Genomic DNA, 19,489 nt, shown 5'->3' with positions numbered 1-19,489 from the left:
CCCCGCCCCTCCAACCAATCAGCCCGGAGCGCGCCTTCCGAAGCCCGCCCCACCTCGCCCCGCGGGCCCGCAGTGCGTGCCCGCCCCTTCGTCCCTATTGGCCCGGGGAGAGCAAAGCCTCCTGGGAGTTGCAGTTTGCGCCCGCCCTTCCCGGCGCGCCTTGCTCTTCCTGGATACTGAGGCTTCGCGGAGTCCGCGCGGCCCCGCGGCCGGCGACTGAGGGTCCGAAGCGCGCGGGCTGGGGGCCTGGGGTCCCGCCCCGCCGCGGGAGGGCCAGTCTGCGAGGAGCCCTCATCCCCGTCGGCTGGTCGACGCCCCCCTCCCCGGGTCCCTGCCGGAGCGGTCCCCTGCCCACCTCCCCCGCCCTCATGGGGTCTCCCTCCTGGAGAACCAACTCGGTTTGTCCCTCGTTGCTCGGCTGCTGAGGATTTAGGAGTCTTTGTGCTCCATCCTGAGCTGCCCGGCGCCGTAGGCCCCCACGGGAGAGGCCCTGCCCTATTGCAATTAGGGAGAGGAGCCAGGTAGCCTGAGCGAGCACTCGGCTTCCCTCCGCCTGCCAGCCCGAGCTGGCTCATGGTGAGGCCCATCTCTGGGAGCGTGCCATGGAGGAGTTCCAGCACTCCTACAGGCGGCTGTGCAAGGAAAGTGGGGCTGAGCCCCAGGAAACTGTCCTGCAGCAACTGCAGGAGCTGCCGCGGGGCCGGCTGGACCTGGCCACCCAGAGCCTGACTGTGGAGACCTGCAGGGCCTTGGGCAAGCTGCTGCAGAAGGAGGCACTGCTGACGGAGCTCATCCTGAGTGACTGCATGTTGAGCGAGGAAGGTGGGCACTGGAGCGCTGGCAGGGGCAAGGGCAGCCCTTGCAACTTCAGAGCTGGGGTTGGGGTCAAGTCCTTTGCCTCAGGGCAGCCTGGCCTTGCTCTGTTTGCCCTGGTTTGCTGCACGTGGTCCTCGTTCCTTGACAGCCCTGGCAGAGAGCTCTTCCATCCCACCGGACCTCATCTTTGTGGGGTTACTGTTCTGTACTGCATGTAGTTCAAGGAAGCAGCAGCAGCGTCCCTGGCAGCGGAGGGCAATTGCTCTTTGTGACAGAGACCCTTCCCTTCCCCTGACTTAGGAGGGACCCAGTATGCTGGTGAGCATATGAGGTCAGCAGCTTGGCTCTGTGCCTAACAGATGTTTGAAACCTGGCAGTGATCAGGGCAACTCATTCCTGGCATGAATCCTGATGGTTGGGGGCCACTGGGACAGTCATCTGCCCCCTATGTCTGGGGAGCTGCTCCAAACTGGAGCCCACAGGGAGGAGCTCAAGGGCCCAGAGTGACGCCCTACCCCTTACAGGGGCCACACTGCTGCTCCAGGGGCTGTGTGCCAACACCGTTGTGCGGTTTCTGGATCTAAAGGTGAGCGGGTCTGCACTCAGGGGCGTACTACTTGAGACAGGGGGGTGGGTGGGGGGCGGTTTGAGTGTCCTGGCAGCGTGAAGATCTGGATGGTGGTCAGAGACAGTGTCTGTAAGTACTCTCGGCACACAGGGCTCCACACCGATTTCTGATGGTCTTGATGGGGGTGGGTGGGTGGAGATTGGAGGTCAGGAATGTGATTTCCAGAGTGTTCCCATGAACAAACATGAGCCTGCACCGGGAGGCCCACTGCGGTCAGGGAAAGCAATATCTGAAAGGAGCCGCGCCTGCCGAGAGCAGGCCACCTGGCCTCATCCGCTGCCTGACCAGGGCCCTGCGGGGTGTGGACGTGGCATTTGGAGCCCAGCCTGTATCGATGGGGAATTAAGCAACCTGCCCCTTCCTGACCTAGGGCAACAACCTTCAGGCTGCCGGCGCTGAGGCTCTGGGACAACTGCTCCGACAGAACAAGTCCATTCAGAGGTGAAGCGTCCTGGCCCCTGCCCTCTCCGCCAGCCCCCAGCACCCCTCCCACCCCCACGAATGGTTCGGGGTTGGCTCAGAGGGCACATTCTGCAGCCTGGGAGCATGGTCTCCTGGCCGGTTGTCGGTGTCTCCCATCCGTTGGTAGGGAGTTGGCCAGTACAAGTTACCACGTGGCCCCAGCCTTTCTGCCAGAGACCCCGAAGGCTGCACCTCTCCTCTGGCCCCTATGACAACAGGGTGCTCCTTGGGGCCACACCTCACGTCCACCTTCCGTGCAGTCTCACCCTGGAGTGGAACAACCTAGGCCCGTGGGAAGATGCGTTTGCTGCCTTCTGCGGGGCGCTGGCGGGCAATGGCGCTCTCCGGCAGCTCGACCTCCGCAACAACCAGATCAGCCACAAGGGCGCAGAGGAGCTGGCCTTGGCCCTGACACGCAACGCCCACCTCCAGCAGCTGGGTGAGGCCTCCCTGCACTGGCCTTCTCCTCTAGGTCTGCAGTCTGGGGCTCTACCCCCTGCTCCCTTAGCCTTCCTGCTGCTGCTTGCCCTCCTGCCACTGTTGTCCTCTTCCAGAAGCAAGGGGGCGGGAAGGTGTTGTAGGGAGGGCTCGGTGAGCGGGGCTCCTGCTCTGTTGGGGATCACAGGGAGTACCCTTCCCCAAAGAAACCATCCCGGGCTGGGCCAGCCTTGTGCAGGCACATTCCATCTGGTGACAACAGGTTTCCTTCCAGACCTGCGCTGGAACAGCATCGGCCTCCTGGGGGGCCGGGCCCTGGTGAACTGTCTCCCCCGCAACAGAACCCTGTGGAGACTGGAGCTGGCAGGAAATAACGTCCCAGGCGACATCCTCAGAGCTGTGGGTATGGGCACTCGGGGCCGCTGACGGCGTGTGCTGTTTGGAGCTGGGCACAAAGTGGATTCCCTCTGATGGGGCCAGCCTCTGCAGGAGGGGCTCAGACAGGGCTGTGCACAGGCATTGTGAGGTGGCCTGAATCAGAAACGGGAAGGAGACGGAGAAGGTGTCGAGGGAGGGATATGGTGGCGGTGAGCTTGCGGAGTTCTGCCCTCTCCTGCTCTGAGCCCTCCTCAGTGTGCACACTCACTTCTCAGGCCCGTGAGGTGGGGGGTCACCTCTTGTACATAGGAAGAAGCGGAGGCACTGTGGCTTGAGGCTTTGCCCCGAGGGCCATGCTTATGCCTTGGTGGCCCAGCCACAGCTGGAAAGGGGCTTCTTGGCATGTGCCCCAGCACCCCAGAGTTTGTGGGTGTGGGGCACCTCGGGTCCATGGTCCCCTCCCATTGGTGACGCCGACAGCTCAGCCCCAGCCAAGCTCAGTGGAACGCTTTGCCACTCCCCGTGACTACTTGTCTTACCAGTAGCGCCAGCCACCCAGGGGCCACCGCCTCTTGCCGGGCCTGCCCCGCCTGTGTCGTCGTCCCTGACTTCTACTGCCCCAACTTTTGGCTGGCCCCTCTCCAATGCTGTCTGAATCTCTCCCTAACACAGGAGTTGAGCGTGATGTTCATTTCTTAAAAGTCATACAGTGGACTCTGACCTTTGGGCCAGAGGCTAACATCCGTCTCTGGCAGCTGAGTGTCTCCCCTGCCTCCCCATGTGCGTGCCCCCTGCACAGGTGCCTTCTGGGCTGCTGGCCCCACCGTTCCCGCCATCCCTACCCCTACTAAAGCCCTTCGCCTCCTAGCGCACTCTGATTTGCAGGGTGAGACTGCCGACACGGTGTGGATTCTCCGATGACTAGCTTCTGGGCCGGGCTAACTGTTGGCCACTCCGCGGGGCTGGGCAGTCCCCTTGGTGGATAACGGGGTTCTTTCCCGTAGAGCAAGCCATGGACCACAACCAGGAGCGGCAGACCACTTCCCGAGAGAACCGGGCCCGCACCCACGTGCTCAGCAAGGAGGTACAGCACCTCCAGGAAGAGAAATCCAGGCAGGTGGGGACAGCACTGCCTCTGACCCTGAGCCTCACTCCAGCTGCATGGACACAGGGCCCGCCTTGGTCCCCATGCCCTGGCCATCTTCCCTTCCCCTGGACCCTAGAGCTTCTCTGGGTGGCCAACACTCAGGCGCCAGGGGCAGCCTTTTGGTCTGAGCTCCTCTTTCTGGATGGGTGGGCAGGTGGGCCTCCCTGTGTGGGAGCCCCATCCCCCTCTTGAATGAGGCGAACGTTTCTCTATTCTGCTGCTTCGGCGGGCATCCGCTCTCCTTCCTGCTCCGGGCCCTGACCAGGGCTCTGGCTGGCTCTGTCCCCAGTTTCTGGACTTGATGGAGACGATTGATAAGCAGCGAAAAGAGATGGCCAGGAGCAGCAGGTGAGCGCAGGACCAGGGGCTCCGGCCCAGTTGGGGTGCCTGAGGTTTGGGTCCTGGCTCTGGCCTCGTGGGGTGACTGACCCTGGGCCTTGTCACCTGCCCGTCGATGAGGTGGTGGCATGTGCTTGCCGAGGACACTGGCTGGTTAGGGGCAGCGCCGAGAGCTTCCCGGCCACACCTGGAACGTTGTAGAAGCAGAGGAGCAGCAGCTGCTACCAGAGCCAAGTGGACCTGGGGGCGCTCTGAGATTTGGGGTTCTCAGACCTTCCTTTCTGCTTATAGGGCATCGGCAGCATGCGTGGGGCAGCTTCAGGAAGCCCTGAATGAGAGACACTCCATCATCAATGCCCTTAAGGCCAAGTAAGTGGGGCAGAGGGCGGGAGAGTGGTGGAGGGGTGGCTTCGGGACATTTTGGAGATGTGCCCATGGGCAGAAAAGAGTGATGCAGACAAGAACCCTCATCCCCAGTGTACAAAGTAGAGGTGGGACACAGCTGGGTTGGTAACCCCGGAAGGCTTCTTGGAGGAGGTGAGCTCTAGCTGAGGTGACCAGTGGTTGGCAAGAATGAGAACAGCAGTGCCTTTGCAAGGCTCAGGGGGAAGCTGGGATGGCTTTTCCTTCCTTACAGGCTGCAGATGGCCGAGGCCGCCCTGGCCCTGTCAGAGCAAAAGGCCCAGGGCCTGGGGGAGCTCTTGGCTACGGCAGAGCAGGAGCAGCGAAGCTTGGCGCAGAGGCAGGCGAAGGAGCGCCGGCTAGAGCAGCAGGTGGGCAGGCGGGCAGGCGGGCAGGCGGTGCTTGGCGGGGTGACCAGCGGTGCCCATGCCCCGTCGCACCCTCAGGAGGCTGCCGAGCGGGAGTCTAAGCTCCTCAGAGACTTATCTGCTGCCAACGAGAAGCACCTGCTTCTGCGAAACCAGGTAGGGGGGTGTGGGGCCAGGGCCCCAGGGCAGGGGCTGGGGCTGAAGCCGAAGCTTCCCGTCCACGGTGCTGGCTTCCCAGGTGGACGAGCTGGAGCGGAAGGTGAGATCTCAGCAGGAGCAGCTGTTCCTGGCCAGGCAGGAGCTGACCAACACGGCGGCTGAGCTGAAGATACGGGCTGTCCAGGCTGAGGGTGGGCGCACGCAGGCCCACAGCTGAGGGGCCCAGAGAGGGGAGGACAGGGAGCGAGGGCCCCCCAGGGAATCCCACCCATGCTCTCCCCCCCCCCCCCCGGGCTTCCAGAGCGTCTGGAACTGGAGAAGAAACGGTCCCGACAGAGCTTGGAGGACGTGGAGCAGCTGCGAGCCAAGGAGGTGGTTGTTGGTTACACTGTCCGGCCTCCTGCTGTCCCTACTGTCCGCCCAGGGTGGCATGGTGTCCCCAGCGCACACCCCTGGCTGTGCTCTCCTTGACAGCCTTGGGGTGCTGGGCAGTAGTTCTTTGCCTGCCCCGGCAGATGACAGACCCAGAAGCTCCTAACCAGCCTCTCGAAAGGATCCTAGCACCAGCTGCTGCCTGGGTGTGACACTGGGATATGTCCTCCATCCTCACTTCCTGCAAAGCCATGAGGGGCAGCCCCTTCTGGGAAGAAAGCGTCCCCAAGATTTGCCTGCCACGGGGTGGGGATTCCATGGGGGGATGCAAGCTGGGGAGACCGTCTTCCAGCCCCGTTCCTGCCCCTCACCTGGGCAGGTGGAACACATGACTCGTCACCTGGAAGAGAGTGAGAGGGCCATGCAGGAGAGGGTACAGAGGCTGGAGGCCTCACGGCTATCCCTGGAGGAGGTGAGCGTGTGCTGGTTGGGTGCTAGGCTGTGCTCTTCCCTGGGGCATCCCTTCTGTGGTTTCAGAACCTCATCAGGACCCACCCGCCAATATCCCTGTGAGGCCAGAGGGACTTAATGAGGTGGGACATGGGATCCCTTGGCTGTGGCAACCCTGCCTAGTGAGCGAAGCTCTCAGGAGGCTGGTGCAGGGGTACCCCCTGGCTCAGCAGCTGGGTGGGCCCAGAGGAGTCCCTGGCCGGGGCCAGGAGAACTATGGGTCACTGTCCGCGGTGCAGGAGCTGAGCCGAGTGAAGGCGGCAGCTCTCAGTGAGCGTGGTCAGGCCGAAGAGGAGCTCATTAAGGCCAAGAACCAAGTCCGTCTGGAGGAGGTGAGCCCATGGCCAGGCAAGGCTGGAGCCCACTGCTTGCGGTGCCCACCAGGAAGCAAGGCCTGGGAGGCAGAAGTGCACAGGCCAGACCCAGGCTGTCTTTCAGCTCTGTAGAGAGAGGTGGGGGACAGGAGCGCCAAGGGTACAGGGGCAGATAGGAGTCAGAGCAAGACAGGTCCAGGATCCCATCTGACCCCCCTACAAAGAGCCCCTGATGTCCAGCCCTGGGATGGGGGAGGGGTTTGCATGGCCAAAGCCAGGAACCAGAGGCAGAATGGTCAGCCTGGGAGACGGGTACTCGCTATAGGCTAGTTCAGGTTGAGCCTGTTTGGAATATACGTACACAGTAACCTGAGTTATGAGGCCGTTTCCACATTGCAGTGAAAGCCCCCCTGTGGCTGAGCAGGGCGATCAATGCCACCCCCGGAGCTCAGGGCCACCTGCAGGGAAGCAGTAGGCAGGCCGCAGCCCTCCCCCTTGCTCACCAGCCCCTCCCCCATGCCCACAGCAGCAGCGCCTGGCTCACCTGGAGGAGAAGCTGCGGCTGCTGGCGCAGGCTCGGGACGAGGCTCAGAGCGCCTGCCTGCAGCAGAGGCAGACGGTGGCCGATGCCCAGGCCCGCGCCAGCCAGCTGAGCCTGCAGGTGGAAGGCCTGAGGCGGCGTCTGGAGGAGCTGCAGCAGGTACCTGGACGTGAAGGGACCCCCCCCCGCCCCCCGCCCCCCGCCACGTTCTCACCCCCGTGTCTGGCAGGAACTGAGCAACAAGGACCAAGAAAAGGTGGCCGAGGTGACCAGGGTGCGGGTGGAGCTGCGGGAGCAGAACGGCCGCCTGCAGGCAGAACTGACCGCCCAGGAGGCGCTGAAAGAGAAGGTGGCAGCCCTGGAACGCCAGCTCAAAGGTGAGCTGAGCCCCAGCCCCGCGCCGTCGCGGCAGGACCTTTGCTCCCCGGATTATCTGACGGGCGGCTGGGCTGCAGAGCTGGGCTCGGCCGGGGTGTGCGCTCCGGGCGGCGCCAGGTGGTGTCTGCACCCCCAGGGGACCCCGCACCAGCCCCACCAGGCCCCTCTGCGGACCTCCGGATTGGCTGGTGCCCAGGCAGCGCCCTGAGCCTGGCGCCGTCTCCACCCCGTTCCTTGTCCTGCAGTGATGGCAGGTGACCACCGGGAGGCGCTGCTGGACAGGGAGAGTGAGAACGCATCTCTCCGGGAGAAGCTCCGGCTCAAGGAGGCCGAGATCGCCCGCATCCGGGAAGAGGAGGCCCAGAGGGCCAGCTTCCTGCAAAACGCTGTCCTTGCTTATGTGCAGGGGTCTCCTCTGAGGGCTCTGAGCCCCCAGAAGTGAAGGGAGGCAGGAGTCTGCAGGAGGGGCAGGAGGCCGGCATCTCCCAGATATCCGTGTCCCCGTTCCTGCCGGACGCTGCCTCTCGGGACGCAGCGGGCAGGGTCTGCAGCTGGGGACTCGGACAGTCGGTGCCCAGCCGGATCAGTGAGGGGGATCGCCGCGCACACCCCCGGGGACCCGGCTAGGCGAGCCCAGGGCTGCTGGCCTCCACGTCTGGAGTGGGCACCCCGGGCCCTTCCCAGTCCTTCTCCCCAGTCCCAGGGCACGTACCTAACATGCATCTGAGGAAAAGCCCCCACGTGGGAAGGAAGTCCAGAAGACCCGTGTCCCCCTCTCCCCCCCGCTCCAGCCCCTTCTCGCAACAGCTCGTGCCGTGTGACGAGAGCGCCCCGCGGGGCTGGGCCCTGTCTCCCGGACCTTTGCAAATACAGAACTTGTACACTTTGTGATACATTTCGGGCCGGTGTCTTCCCGCATCAGTCTGTGCTCCCAGCCCTGCAAGGAAGACCCCCCGGTGCAGCTGGGTGGCCCTTCCCTACCGCCGGCGACCTCGGGGGCGGGGGCGGGGGCCGGACGCGGCGCTGCGAGCGCCAGCTGTCTCCTGGCCGGAGGGCCCTGGGCGTGCTCTCCCTCGAAGAGGCCACGGCACGGAGACCACCCCCGCGCACGGCCTCGTGGGGGTGGGAGTCGTCTGCCCGCGCTGCCCCCCGGCCCGTGGCTGGGATCCCGGGGGCGCTGGGGAGCCCCCCCGGGCTTGGGGACTGGCTGGGGGTCGCCGTGTCCCCACCCCTCCGCGGAGTTCTCCGCGAACCGCGAGGGCCGGGTTCGGGGCGGGCCCGCGCCCCCCGCGCCCCCCGCCGGCCGCGCTCGGCTGTCTCCGCGCCCGGCGCTCGGCGGCGCTCGGCTGTCTCCGGCCGCTCGGCTCGGCTCGGGTCCGCGGCCGCTGCGGCGCCGGGCATTTCTCCGCAGCTCGGCTCGCGGCCGCGCCCGCCCGGCCCGCGCCCATGCAGGCCATCAAGTGCGTGGTGGTCGGCGACGGGTGAGTGCGCGGCGCGGAGGCCGCGGGGACCCTGCCCCGGCCGAGCGCGCGGCTCCGGGGCGGCGGGGCGGGGTCGGGTGGGGCGGCCCTGTCGCCCCGACGCCCCTACCGCGCGCGCCCTGGGGCCGGAGGGCGCGCCGGGGCGGGGTCCCCGCGGGCCGCGCGGCGCGGGCCTGCCGCCCAGGCCCACCTGATGCTCCCGGGCCGCCGCCTGGCCTCCTGGTGGGTGGGGCCAGGCCTCTCACCTGGACCGAGCCCTCCGCCGGTCCCACCCTCCCGGGAGCCGCGATCTGGGAGCCCGCTCGCCCCCCGCCCTGCAGCTCTGCTGGGCCGGGACCCCCGTCCCCGCCTGCGGGTCCCCGGGAGGGGGCTGCCCTTGCTGGGCAGAGGGCCGAGCCTTGGCGCGGGAGCAACGTGGGCTCGCCCTGTGTCCGCAGCGCCGTGGGGAAGACCTGCTTGCTGATCAGCTACACGACCAACGCCTTCCCGGGAGAGTACATCCCCACCGTGTGAGCGCTCGGGCGGGCGTGTCTGGGCCGGCCCGTCTCAGGGCTCCCCTGGGCGTCGGGGCCAGCCTCCCTGGGGCGGGGGGCAGGGTGCCGCCCCAGAGCTGGCTGACAGTGCTGCTCTGCCGGGCAGTTTCGACAACTATTCCGCCAACGTGATGGTGGACGGGAAGCCGGTCAACCTGGGGCTGTGGGACACGGCCGGGCAGGAAGACTACGACCGCCTGAGGCCGCTCTCCTACCCCCAAACTGTAGGTGACAACGGCGGCGGCCGTGGAGCTGGGGGGCTTGGGCGGGGTCCTTGAGGTCCTCCTGTAGGGGTGGGGGAGCAGGGGCCGCTCGGAGGTCCCTGACCACTCCCACCTGGGCCCCCTCACCCTTCCTCCCCAGGACGTCTTTCTGATCTGCTTCTCCCTGGTGAGCCCGGCGTCCTTTGAGAATGTGCGAGCCAAGGTAGGCTGTGCTGCCGGGAGGGCCTGTCTGCAGGAGAGGGGGTTGTCCAGAGGACTGTCCCTGGGGTTGGGGGATCTCTTGCCTGAAGACCTTACGTCATTTGCCCTTTGGAGGCAGAGAGGGTCCCTGTGTTGCTTGGGTCTGAAGGTGACCCAGGGGAGGGATGAAGGAGCAGAGGTGGGGTAGGGATGCTGAGTGAGGCTCTCAGAGCAGGGAGGGCTGATAGGCCCTTGAAACTTCCTGGTAGGTATTTCTGTCCTCGGTCGTTTTCCCACCAAGCCCACTGGCCGCTTCCTGAAGCAGGAAGGGCTCGGTGTGGATCCAGGGACTGAGATGAAGGGACCCTTAGGAGCCATGGCCTGCTGTGGGCATGGCTTCAGGGGAAGCCCCCAGGTGTAGGGGTCAGAGCCTCCGTCCCCACAGTGGTACCCAGAGGTGCGACACCACTGCCCCCACACTCCCATCCTCCTGGTGGGCACCAAGCTGGACCTCCGTGACGACAAGGACACCATCGAACGGCTGCGGGACAAGAAGTTGGCACCTATCACCTACCCCCAGGGCCTGGCCATGGCCCGTGAGATTGGTGAGTGGCCACTGTGGGGCCTTCGGGTGGGGGCAGGAAAGAAGGGGCGGAAGGCATGCTCTGGAGGGCCCCCACCCGTGCTGACCCCCTCCTTGCATTCCCCCGACCACCGTCACTGCCCCCTCCCGCACTACCCCCTCCCTTGCTGTCCTCCCCCTCGCTGACTCCCATTCTCAGCGTCCCCTACCCTCGCTGCTCCCAGGCTCTGTCAAGTACCTGGAGTGCTCAGCCCTCACTCAGCGGGGCCTGAAGACCGTGTTTGACGAGGCCATCCGGGCTGTGCTCTGCCCACCCCCGGTGAAAAAGCCGGGGAAGAAGTGCACGGTCTTCTAGAGCCTGGTTCTAGAGAAGCAGCCCCGCCCGCCCGTGTTTGCTGTCGTGTTGAGATGTGGTGTCCCTGAGTCTGCTGTGGGGGAGTGGTGTGGGTGGGGAGGGGGAAGAAGCATGGGGACGAGGCCACCACTCCTGGGGACAGGGCTGGGGCAATGGAGTCCTGTCTGCTCTGTCTCCTCTTTCTGGGGGCACAGCTCCAGCTTGACCTGGACCCCACGGGAGGCTGGAAGGGAGCAGGGTCTCCCTCAGGCTGTAGGGGCGGGTCCAGGGCAGCCCCAGGATGGGCTTCCTGATGGGGGAGGTTGGGGGGATGGGTCCTGTTCTTGCGCCCCAGGATGGGGTGGCCCTTACTTCTTTTATACAATAAACATTCTCCACCAACATCTCCTATTTGGGTACTTGTCTGTCTGGCCTGGGGTGCTTTGCCCCTAACCTCCCCCATAGAGAATAGAGGGGTGAGCTTGACCCTACACGCTGGGCAAAAGGAGAAAAAGACCTTGCTCAACTGTGTCCGTTCCCGAAGGACGGAACCCAGACCAAAGCGGGAGTAAGGGCATGCAGCCCCTTTGGGGTGAAGAAAGCCCCCGTCCTACTGACTCCAGGCCTCTGAGAGGGGCACACCCAGGGAGTGAGGTGGGCTTCGGACCCGCAGCTCCCAGGTGTGGTGAGGGGACAGCCTGCAGTCAGGGCCCACCAAGCCCTAGAGAGCCCCTGGCAGGACTGTCCCAGCAGCCTCTCCCCTAGCGCCCCACCACCCACTAAGGCAGGGTAACACTGAGCCGAGTATTCAGGAAGAGAAGTGGTCAGGAGGAAAGGCATCCAGTGTAGACAGAGTGTAGAGGTCAAGCACGGTTCAGAGAGCAGGGAAGGGGGCAGTCTGTCATGGCTGAAGTCACACATAGCGGGAGGTGAGCCGCGGTCAGCCTGGGAGGGCCCTGGGAGTCACGGTCCAGGAGCTCGGACTTCACCTCCGAAGCCACAGGGCACGCTCCAGGCAGACACGTGCTTAGAAGCCGGTGCCTCCCTGCGGCGTGCAGAGCAGGCCCGAGCTAGCTCGGGAGAGCCGACTGCGAGATCTGGGAATTTTGCTAGCCGTTGCTGAACAGCCATTTTGTTGCTGTTGTTGTTGTTTTTTAAATATTTCATTTATTAGAGAGAGAGAGAATAAGAGAGAGCATGAGAGGGGGGAGGGTCAGAGGGAGAAGCAGAGGGCCCCATGTGGGACTCGATCCTGGGACTCCAAGATCACGACCTGAGCCAAAGGCAGTCGCTTAACCGACTGAGCCACCCAGGCACCCATTAAATAGCCTTTATTAATTATTATATAAACTTACAATTAGCTATATTAAAAACAAAATCAACAAATACTCCAAACACCCCTAAGTGTTTTTGTGCACAGTGCTATCACCGATGTTTTTGGGGTGTATGCGCACTGTGTGTGTGGTGAGGATGCCACATAAAAGTGGGAGACCTCGGGGCGCGTGGGTGGCTCAGTCCGTTGATCTTCTGACTCTTGGTTTCGGCTCAGGTCACGGTCTCGAGCCCTGTGTCCAGCCCTGTGTCATCAGCTCTGCGCTCAGGAGGGAGTCTGCTTGAGATTCTCTCTCCCCCTCTCTCCCTCCCCCTCTCCTGCTCTCCCGCTTGCACACTGTCTCTCTAAAAATAATCTTAAAAAAAAAAAAAAGGTGGGAGGCCGCGCATCTCTCCCCAACTCTGCCCTCAGTGATATCAAATGGGTGGGAGTCTACACCGCGGGAACAAGCAAGTGCCACCACGGGGCTTGATTTACTATTCATCGTCTAGACTTAAAGCAGATTAAACTCACACACGGCAGTCTTGTGCACTCAGTACTTTGTGAATAACTAACTCAAACAGGTGAGAAAATGTTCTTCCAGTATTCGAAAACTATCATCTGATTCAGCAAAGTCTTTCAGATCACTGACAAATAGCCAACCTCCAGCCTCCATCCTTCTGGTTTCCCCTTTGTCTGACCTGTTACCTTTGATGAGAATCAAGCAACACTCATGTCAGGATCACACCCACCAAGCTGGTTGTTAAAAACTCCATTCTTCTACCCCAACGGCCTCTGGACAGGCCCGAAGGCCACCCTCGGTCAAAGGCACTACCATGCTTAGGAGCTGCGGGAAGGTTCTACCTCCCAGGCCCTGCTAGGGACTTGGCCACGTCTGAAAATCTCAGGCATGGGAGCCAGCCTGCCACCTGGCCTGGGATGTAAGTCGAAGGGCGTCTGCCTACCTGGGACTCCTTCCCACATGCAGCACTGGGCTCTGCATCTCTGGCCACTTGCCAGCCGCCTAGAAATCAGTGTGCCAGCTAGGCAGAAGAATCATGTTTACTGGAGAGATGGGGGGACAGGGGTGGGCTTGGCACAGAGCAGGGGCATGTCAGGTAGAGACTCAGGAAGCCAGGAAGCCCCCATCCACTGGCACAGTGGAACCTGTGGTCATGCTGCTCCGGTCACTCAGCAGGAAAAGGATGATGTCCACCACGTTCTCCACCTCTGCGGGCAGGGCGGAAGGCAGGGCACAGGTGAAGGGGGCTGCCCTTCACCCTTCCCTGCCACTCCTCATGGAGGCAGGCACACGGGCTACCGCAGCGACTCCCCACTGGGCTCTCGCCTGACTCACCAGCAAACTTGCCAAGCGGGATTCGATCCAGCATGGTCTTGGCCTTCTGGGGGTTGCTCCAATTGGTCTGGCCCATGGGGGTCATCACCACCGTGGGGTTCACCGTGTTCACGCGGATCTACACCAGGACAGGCAGGAGGTTAGCAAGGCAAGCTAGGTGCGCAGGGCAGGGGGGCTGAGTGACCGGAGACATCCCAGTGGGGCTCACCTTGTGTGGCCCAAGCTCCAGAGCCATTGCCTTGGTCAACATGTCCATGGCACCCTTGGTGGAGCCTGTGAGGAGAGGCAGGCCTGGAGCCTGAGCTGGCTGCAGGCTTGGGGGTCAGTGGGGTGGGGGCTGGGGTGTAGTTGGGACCTACTCACAGTAGACACTGTGGTTAGTTAGTGCACGCTGTGAGGCCTGGCTGGAGATGTTCACGATGGACCCCGGGGCTCCCCTAGCTATCAAGCCCCTGGCCACGATCTGGAATTGCAGAGGGAGCGTGAGGCAGAACTGGTCACCCACCATTCCCACTCCTGCCCTGAAGGCAGCTCACCTGGGACACTTGGATGACAGCCCGTAGGTTCACGTTGAAGGACCTAGAGGCAGGTGGAGAGACCCTGGTCAGGGACTGCGGCTGCTGCTGCAGGGGGCAGCCCTTGTCCTAGGGTTCCTCCACCCTGGCCGGCTCACGTGTCGTACGCCTCCTTGGTGACCTCCAGGAAGGGCTGCAGCAGCGCCACGCCAGCGTTGTTCACCAGCAGGTCCACAGGGCCCACGTTGCCCAGGGCCTGCTCCGTGGCCTCCCAGTCACCCAGGTCCACACACACGGGTTCCACCCCAGGGCACTGTGTGTAGGGGGGGCACAGCTACCAGAGGCTCCATGCCCAAGGAGGGGCGCAGCTGGGCCTCTGCCACATGAGGCCTTTCAGACCTGCATGGGGAGGGCTTAGAAGTCCCAGAGGGTACAGATCCCTTCTTGGGGTTCAGAATCCGAGGCTGCTGAAGGAGGTGACAGAGGAGCTCACACGGCCCCTGGGCCCCTGGGCCCCTGGGCTCTTCAGGGCTTAGGGACCTGGAGGCGGCCCCGCTTCTGGCTAGTCCACTTCCTGCACCCTAGCGCCTCATGGGCCTGCAAAGCAGCCATTTCTGCCTCCTTCCAAGCCCAGCGGGCGTCGCCGTTCCTCCGGACGCTGCGCCGCTCAGGGAGGCCGAGGGCCCCGGGAGGGGCTGCTGAGGCCCCTCGGTCAGCCCCAGCACCGGGCGCCTGCGCATCCGGGCCCAACTGCCCCGCCGCCCCGCCCGCCTCCCGCCGCCCGCTGGGCGGGGACAGGGCGGTGCCTACCTCGCGGACCAGGCTGTCCAGGTCGGCCTGGGTCCGGCTCACGGCCACCACCTGCACACCCGCCGCGTGCAGCGCCTGGACGGTACCGCGCCCGATGCCTGCGGGGAGCGCGGCTCAGTGTGCAGCACCTCACCCCCGCCCCGGGCGCCCGTCGCCCCTGCCCGACCGCTCGCCGCCCCCCCCCGACCGACGGCCACCCCCGGACCCGGCGCCCGCCACCCCCCACCCCGGCCGCCCCGCAGGCCCACCTTTGCCCGCCCCAGTGACGAGCGCCCGGCGGCCCGCGAGCCCCAGCTCCATGGTTAGCTTTCGGTGACTGCGCTCGGCGGCCGCGACACTGCGGGTGGGAGGGCGCGGGGCGGGGCGCGGCGGCCAATCACAGGCGGGTGTCCGGGCTGGGGGCGGGGACATTAAAACAGCCCCTCCCTTAGTGGGGAGACTGGCCTAAGGGCGTGGGGGCGGTGGGGGCGGTGGGGGCGGTGGGGGCGGTGGGGGCGGTGGGGGGCGGTGGGGGCGGCGGGTCAACGGGGCGTGAAATCGGGTTAGCAGCCTCCGCGAGCGTTTTTTCCCTGTTTTCCCCAAAGCACAGATGCGGTGGTTAGTGCCAGAATGACCCGTGAAACGGAGAACGCAGCGCTGACGTTACGTGTCTGGTTTCTGAGAAGCGAAGTTTGGTGCGAGGACCGCATGCCTCCCCCCGCCCCGACCTGGGAGTGGCTCAGGCGGGCTCCCCGGGAGTGCCCCGAGGGGGAGTTTGGACAACTAAATAAGCCCCAAGAAGCCAATGCCAACGAGGTTCCGCTTCAGCCTCGAGGGGGCTGAACCCCGATGTTATCCAGGCCCGCCCACTCGAGCCCACCAGCACTTTACAAAACTTGGGTAGGATAAGAACAGGTAGGATTGGGGTCACCGAGGTGCACAGGGGCCAGCGAGGGCAAGCATTGCTTCCTGAGGCTTTAGGGTCATTTACAGATATATGTGGGAGATACGTATGTGTGCACTGCCTCCCCGTAAGAGCTGGCGAGAAAGCCTAGAGCTGCCTGGAGGGCCTTCTACGGCCAAGAGCGGGGCCTCTGTCACTGGGACTTTGGGCCCCGAGGAATGGACAGGCTGGAGGAGATGGCAGCCAGGACAGCATGAGGCCCATATCTGAGAAGCCCCTGGAGAATAGCCAAGTTGAGTCCTCCCGCCCAGCCTGGCCCCGCCGTGCTCATCCCCTCTCAGCCCCGCAAACCCTGCCGGAAGCCGAGGAAAGAGCAGCCCCCACCTTAAAGCCCTTCCTGAATTCAAGCACATCTGCTTAGATCCCTGCTGTGGCTTTCCTTTGTGTCCAAATCCTCTAACCTCTCCCGGGATCCCAGTGGGCCAGCTCTGGCACAAACCTTGCTGTGGGAGGCCCTGCAGGCCGGCCGGAAATGCTCTAAGCTGTCCCCACCCCCACCCTGTGCTCTCCGCCCCCCCCCCCCCCCAGCGGGACCACTGCCTGCAGGACCCCACCCCAGCCCCTCATCTCCTGCGTCCTTGCTCAGGGTTGGAGACTTTTCCAGTCTAGCTGAGTGACCACCTCCGGCCTCATCACCCCCCGGTGCCCTGTAGAGCTCCTGTGCCTGGACTCGGGCCAGGGACACAAGGCAGGGCAGCCGCTGTGGACCCCTTCCCAGCTCGGGCCGCCTTCCCGGGAGCGGTCTTGCGAAGGGAGGTGTTCCTGGAGGTGGAGCTGGATTCCCTTGGGCTGGATAAACTCGACTGGTTCAGCACCCCCTCCCGAACAGCCGGGCTGAGCGCTCCCTCCCATCTTCCCAAGGGATGGCCGACGTCTAGTCCAGATGCCAGACCCCGTAACCTCTCGGACCGGGGGTGGCCGCAGCTGCGCGATGGGGCTGGGCGGCGGGGCCAGCGCCTCCAGGGGAGGGAAGGTGGCTGTAGGCCGCCCTCCGGCCTCTGGCCTCGCCCAGGGCTGACTGGCTGTTTAGGGGAGGGGCTGGACAACAAGGCTGTCTTCTGTGTAAACAAGTCGCAGCCCTCCAGCCACAGGCCCGGGTCGGCGGTGGAATCCGGCTGGCCCTAGGATCCCTCCCCTCACTTCATGGAAAGTGAAATGTGCGCCCCCCACCCCTGGTCCTCCCCTCCCCAGCTTCGCGGCTGCTCCTCCAAAATCCTGGCACGCGTTGGATCCAGGAGAATGGCTTCCATTTATTTTGGCAAATTCAACCAGCACAGCGGAGGACACACCGGGCGGGGGCGACAGGGGCGGGTGGCCAGATACCGGGTCTGGAGGGGAGAGGGGCTGGTGGGGCCGGCAGGGTGAAGGCGTGGTCGGGCGTGGGGCGGAGCCCGGGCGTGGGGCGGGGCCTGGTGGGCCGAGCACCGCCCCCCCGGCTCCCCCGCGCCGGGCGCTCTAGGAGGCCAGGTACCCGGCGTCCACGAGGATGCCCGAGCCGCTGATGGAGGCGCTGCGGTCGCTGAGCAGGAAGAGGATACTGTTGACCACGTCCTCCACCTCTGCGGGGAGCGGCGAGGGTCAGGCGAGCGGGAAGGCGTGGTCAGCGCGGCGCGCCCCGGCCACCCGGGCCGCCCAGGTGGCTCCCGCCGCTCCCGGCAGCCCCTCTGACCTGCAAACTTCTGCAGCGGGTGCCGCTCCTTCAGCTTCCGGGTGAACTCGGGGTCCGTCAAGACTCTCTGGCTCATGGCCGTCGGCACCACCGTGGGGTTCACGGAGTTTACGCGGATCTAGGGCGCGGGGCCGAAGTTGGCCTCAGCTGGTAGATGAGCCCCGCCCCCACAGCCTCTAAGCACCTCCCCCCAACACCTGCGGAATTTGCTGTCCGTGTTCAGTCCGTGGCTGACCCCACTGCCCAGAGCCTGGGGTAGTCCTCAGGCCTGTCCCATACCCTCTGCTGCCCGTTATCGTTGCCAGCCCCAAGCCCTGCTCCACAGCTCCTACCTTGTGCCTGCATCCCCCTTCTGTGACCCCCCCACCCCTGTTCCCCAGGCGCCCCTTCCCATGCCCACCTTGTATGGTCCCAGCTCTGCGGCCATGACTTTGGTGAGTGTGGTCATTGCGCCCTTGGTGGAGCCTGTGGAGGGCAGACAGCACTGAGGATCCCGTAGGGATTCAGCCTCCTTTGCACAGAGGCTAAGCCCAGGAGCCCAGCATCTCCCGCATGGAATGGGGGGTACAGGCTGGGCAGAGGGACTCACTGTAGACAGCTAGGTTGGGAAAGGAGACATGGGCCACCATGCTGGAGACGTTGACAATGGAGCCAGGCACTCCTCGCTGGATCAGCCCCCGGGCCACGATCTAGAAGCCAAGAGAGGGGCAGCGTGACCCCGTGGCACTCCCACCTGGGCCTTGCCCTCCCACTGGCTCACCTGGGATACTTGGAACACGGAGCGCAGGTTCACACTGAGGGTCCTGGGGGAGGGTAGACAGTCAGATGGTCCAAGGCCACATCTGCCCCAGGTCCTCAGCCACCCCTCCCCAGTCCACCTGCTCTCCCACTCCCCACCTGTCCAAGGCCTCTTTGGTGACCTCCAGGAAGGGCTGCTTTATCGCCACAGCAGCATTGTTCACCAGCAGGTCCACAGGGCCCACGTTGCCCAGGGCCCGCTCCGTGGCCTCCCAGTCACCCAGGTCCACACACACGGTCTCTATCCCGGGGCACTGTGGAGAGGCATTGGTCAGTGATCAAGGAGGTAGTCCCTGCAGGCTCATGAGGCACCAGAGGGTGTGGGGGGCAGGCTTGGGCCACGGCGGGGCTGCATGCCTTACCTCCTTGGAGAGGCTGACCAGGTCAGTGTTGGTGCGGCTCACGGCTATCACTTTGGCTCCCAGAGCATGCAGGGCCTTCACAGTGTCCCTCCCGATCCCTGCAGGGGTGCACCAGGTGAGCAGATGGCCCAGCACATCTGGGTCAAGGCTGAGGACTGAGGCTGCAGCCCCCTCCATTTGGGAAAGGGCAGTGAGAGGGTGCTGGGCAGAGAATGGACACCAAGGGGTAACTGGTGGTCTGAGTCAGAGGCTGGGCCAGCCAGGGTCTGGCCAAGGGAGGCCCCAGAGAGGAGTTCCTTCCCACTGGGCCCAGGGAAGAGGCCCTAGCTGCATCTCTGAGCCTGAGGGCCACCATCTAGGGGCAGGGGTCTTGCACTGACCAGGGAGTGGCCAGTGTCCTGTCCCAGGGCAGCCTGCTGGGTGGTAACATCAGGCTGCGCTCAGGTCCAGGGGTTGTCGGAGGTGTGGTAAGGGGATAATTGCTGGCGGGCTGGTCTGTGACGGGCATGGAGGGACCCAGACCCCAACACAGGCCTGTGAGGCTTCGGGACCCACCTTACTGTCTACCTGGCTCCTCCTGCACCCTCACCTGCCCTGCTCACACCCACCTTTCCCTGCCCCTGTCACCAGGGCCTGCAGGCTGCTGAAATTCAGCTGCATGGTGCTGACTCTGTGCCTCTGTCCAGCGGGAGAGGAGGGCATGGAGGTTTTAAAGGCCTGGGGCGGGCCGTTCTGGGGGTGTCGAGGCAGGGAGGCTGGGGGCACAGGGCAGGGGCGGGGCGTCACACAGCTTCTGTTTCCTTGTTCACAGGGATCTGCCGCTCTCCCCACCCACAATCCAAAGGTGCTGGCCAAAAGCTCCACCCTGAGTTTGGAAAAGGAAATAGAAGTAAACCCTGGACTGGGGGCATGCCCCTCTTTGGCTGCTGGGGACAGATGGCCTGGAGCTGACCCTGGCATGATAGCAAAGGCACACTGGGCTTGAGGCTGGTATCGTGCCCTTGATCCCTGTGGATTCTGATGGTGATTCCACTTCTGGGGATAAGTCCAAGTCCTGAGTGCCGTCCGGTCCTGTGTCACAGGTCTCGCAGGACCAAAGCCACTGTCCAGAGGTCCGGAGTTCAGGGCAGGGCACA

The 19,489-nt window shown here is 64.4% G+C and overlaps 4 protein-coding genes across 16 annotated transcripts; 2 read left to right on the top strand and 2 right to left on the bottom strand.

The window, feature by feature from the left end:
• Positions 1-156: 156 nt before the first annotated feature.
• Positions 157-8,147, top strand: LRRC45 (leucine rich repeat containing 45). Of its 12 annotated transcripts, none has more exons than XM_048227248.2 (17): positions 157-822; positions 1,341-1,402; positions 1,815-1,885; positions 2,167-2,345; positions 2,619-2,747; positions 3,727-3,806; positions 4,159-4,217; positions 4,500-4,577; positions 4,846-4,981; positions 5,057-5,134; positions 5,217-5,328; positions 5,439-5,509; positions 5,889-5,981; positions 6,259-6,351; positions 6,860-7,033; positions 7,104-7,251; positions 7,498-8,147. In XM_048227248.2, exons 1-17 carry the CDS (start codon positions 603-605, stop codon positions 7,692-7,694), a joined length of 1,980 nt encoding a protein of 659 aa, XP_048083205.1. In that variant the 5' UTR covers positions 157-602; the 3' UTR covers positions 7,695-8,147. The 12 variants fall into 12 exon arrangements, with proteins under 12 accessions (XP_048083205.1, XP_048083203.1, XP_026339644.1 ...); XM_048227246.2 differs by having other exon boundaries at positions 3,727-3,839; positions 6,863-7,033; XM_026483859.4 differs by having other exon boundaries at positions 3,727-3,839.
• Positions 8,148-8,610: 463 nt separating this feature from the next.
• On the top strand, positions 8,611-10,989 carry RAC3 (Rac family small GTPase 3). Of its 2 annotated transcripts, none has more exons than XM_048211653.2 (6): positions 8,611-8,733; positions 9,171-9,242; positions 9,373-9,490; positions 9,630-9,692; positions 10,116-10,279; positions 10,478-10,989. In XM_048211653.2, exons 1-6 carry the CDS (start codon positions 8,699-8,701, stop codon positions 10,536-10,538), a joined length of 513 nt encoding a protein of 170 aa, XP_048067610.1. In that variant the 5' UTR covers positions 8,611-8,698; the 3' UTR covers positions 10,539-10,989. The 2 variants fall into 2 exon arrangements, with proteins under 2 accessions (XP_048067610.1, XP_048067608.1); XM_048211651.2 differs by having other exon boundaries at positions 8,615-8,733; positions 10,116-10,275.
• A 914-nt stretch (positions 10,990-11,903) lies between these two features.
• On the bottom strand, positions 11,904-14,937 carry DCXR (dicarbonyl and L-xylulose reductase). The gene is made up of 8 exons (XM_026483858.4): positions 14,830-14,937; positions 14,582-14,679; positions 13,930-14,084; positions 13,793-13,835; positions 13,620-13,719; positions 13,465-13,529; positions 13,257-13,374; positions 11,904-13,129 (listed from the first exon to the last, which is right to left on the bottom strand). Exons 1-8 carry the CDS (start codon positions 14,879-14,881, stop codon positions 13,026-13,028), a joined length of 735 nt encoding a protein of 244 aa, XP_026339643.2. The 5' UTR covers positions 14,882-14,937; the 3' UTR covers positions 11,904-13,025.
• Positions 14,938-16,756: 1,819 nt separating this feature from the next.
• On the bottom strand, positions 16,757-19,070 carry LOC113244485 (carbonyl reductase [NADPH] 2-like). Its single transcript, XM_026483857.4, has 8 exons — positions 18,962-19,070; positions 18,354-18,451; positions 18,091-18,245; positions 17,954-17,996; positions 17,783-17,882; positions 17,594-17,658; positions 17,194-17,311; positions 16,757-17,083 (listed from the first exon to the last, which is right to left on the bottom strand). The coding sequence occupies exons 1-8, from the start codon at positions 19,053-19,055 to the stop codon at positions 16,980-16,982; spliced, it is 777 nt and encodes a 258-aa protein (XP_026339642.2). The 5' UTR covers positions 19,056-19,070; the 3' UTR covers positions 16,757-16,979.
• Between the last annotated feature and the right edge of the window lie 419 nt (positions 19,071-19,489).

Source organism: Ursus arctos, unplaced genomic scaffold, assembly GCF_023065955.2.
Source record: "Ursus arctos isolate Adak ecotype North America unplaced genomic scaffold, UrsArc2.0 scaffold_24, whole genome shotgun sequence".
In the NCBI taxonomy this organism is placed as follows: Eukaryota; Metazoa; Chordata; class Mammalia; order Carnivora; family Ursidae; genus Ursus; species Ursus arctos.
The sequence above is the reverse complement of the archived record's forward strand: the minus strand, read 5'-3'. Positions and strand labels throughout refer to the sequence as shown.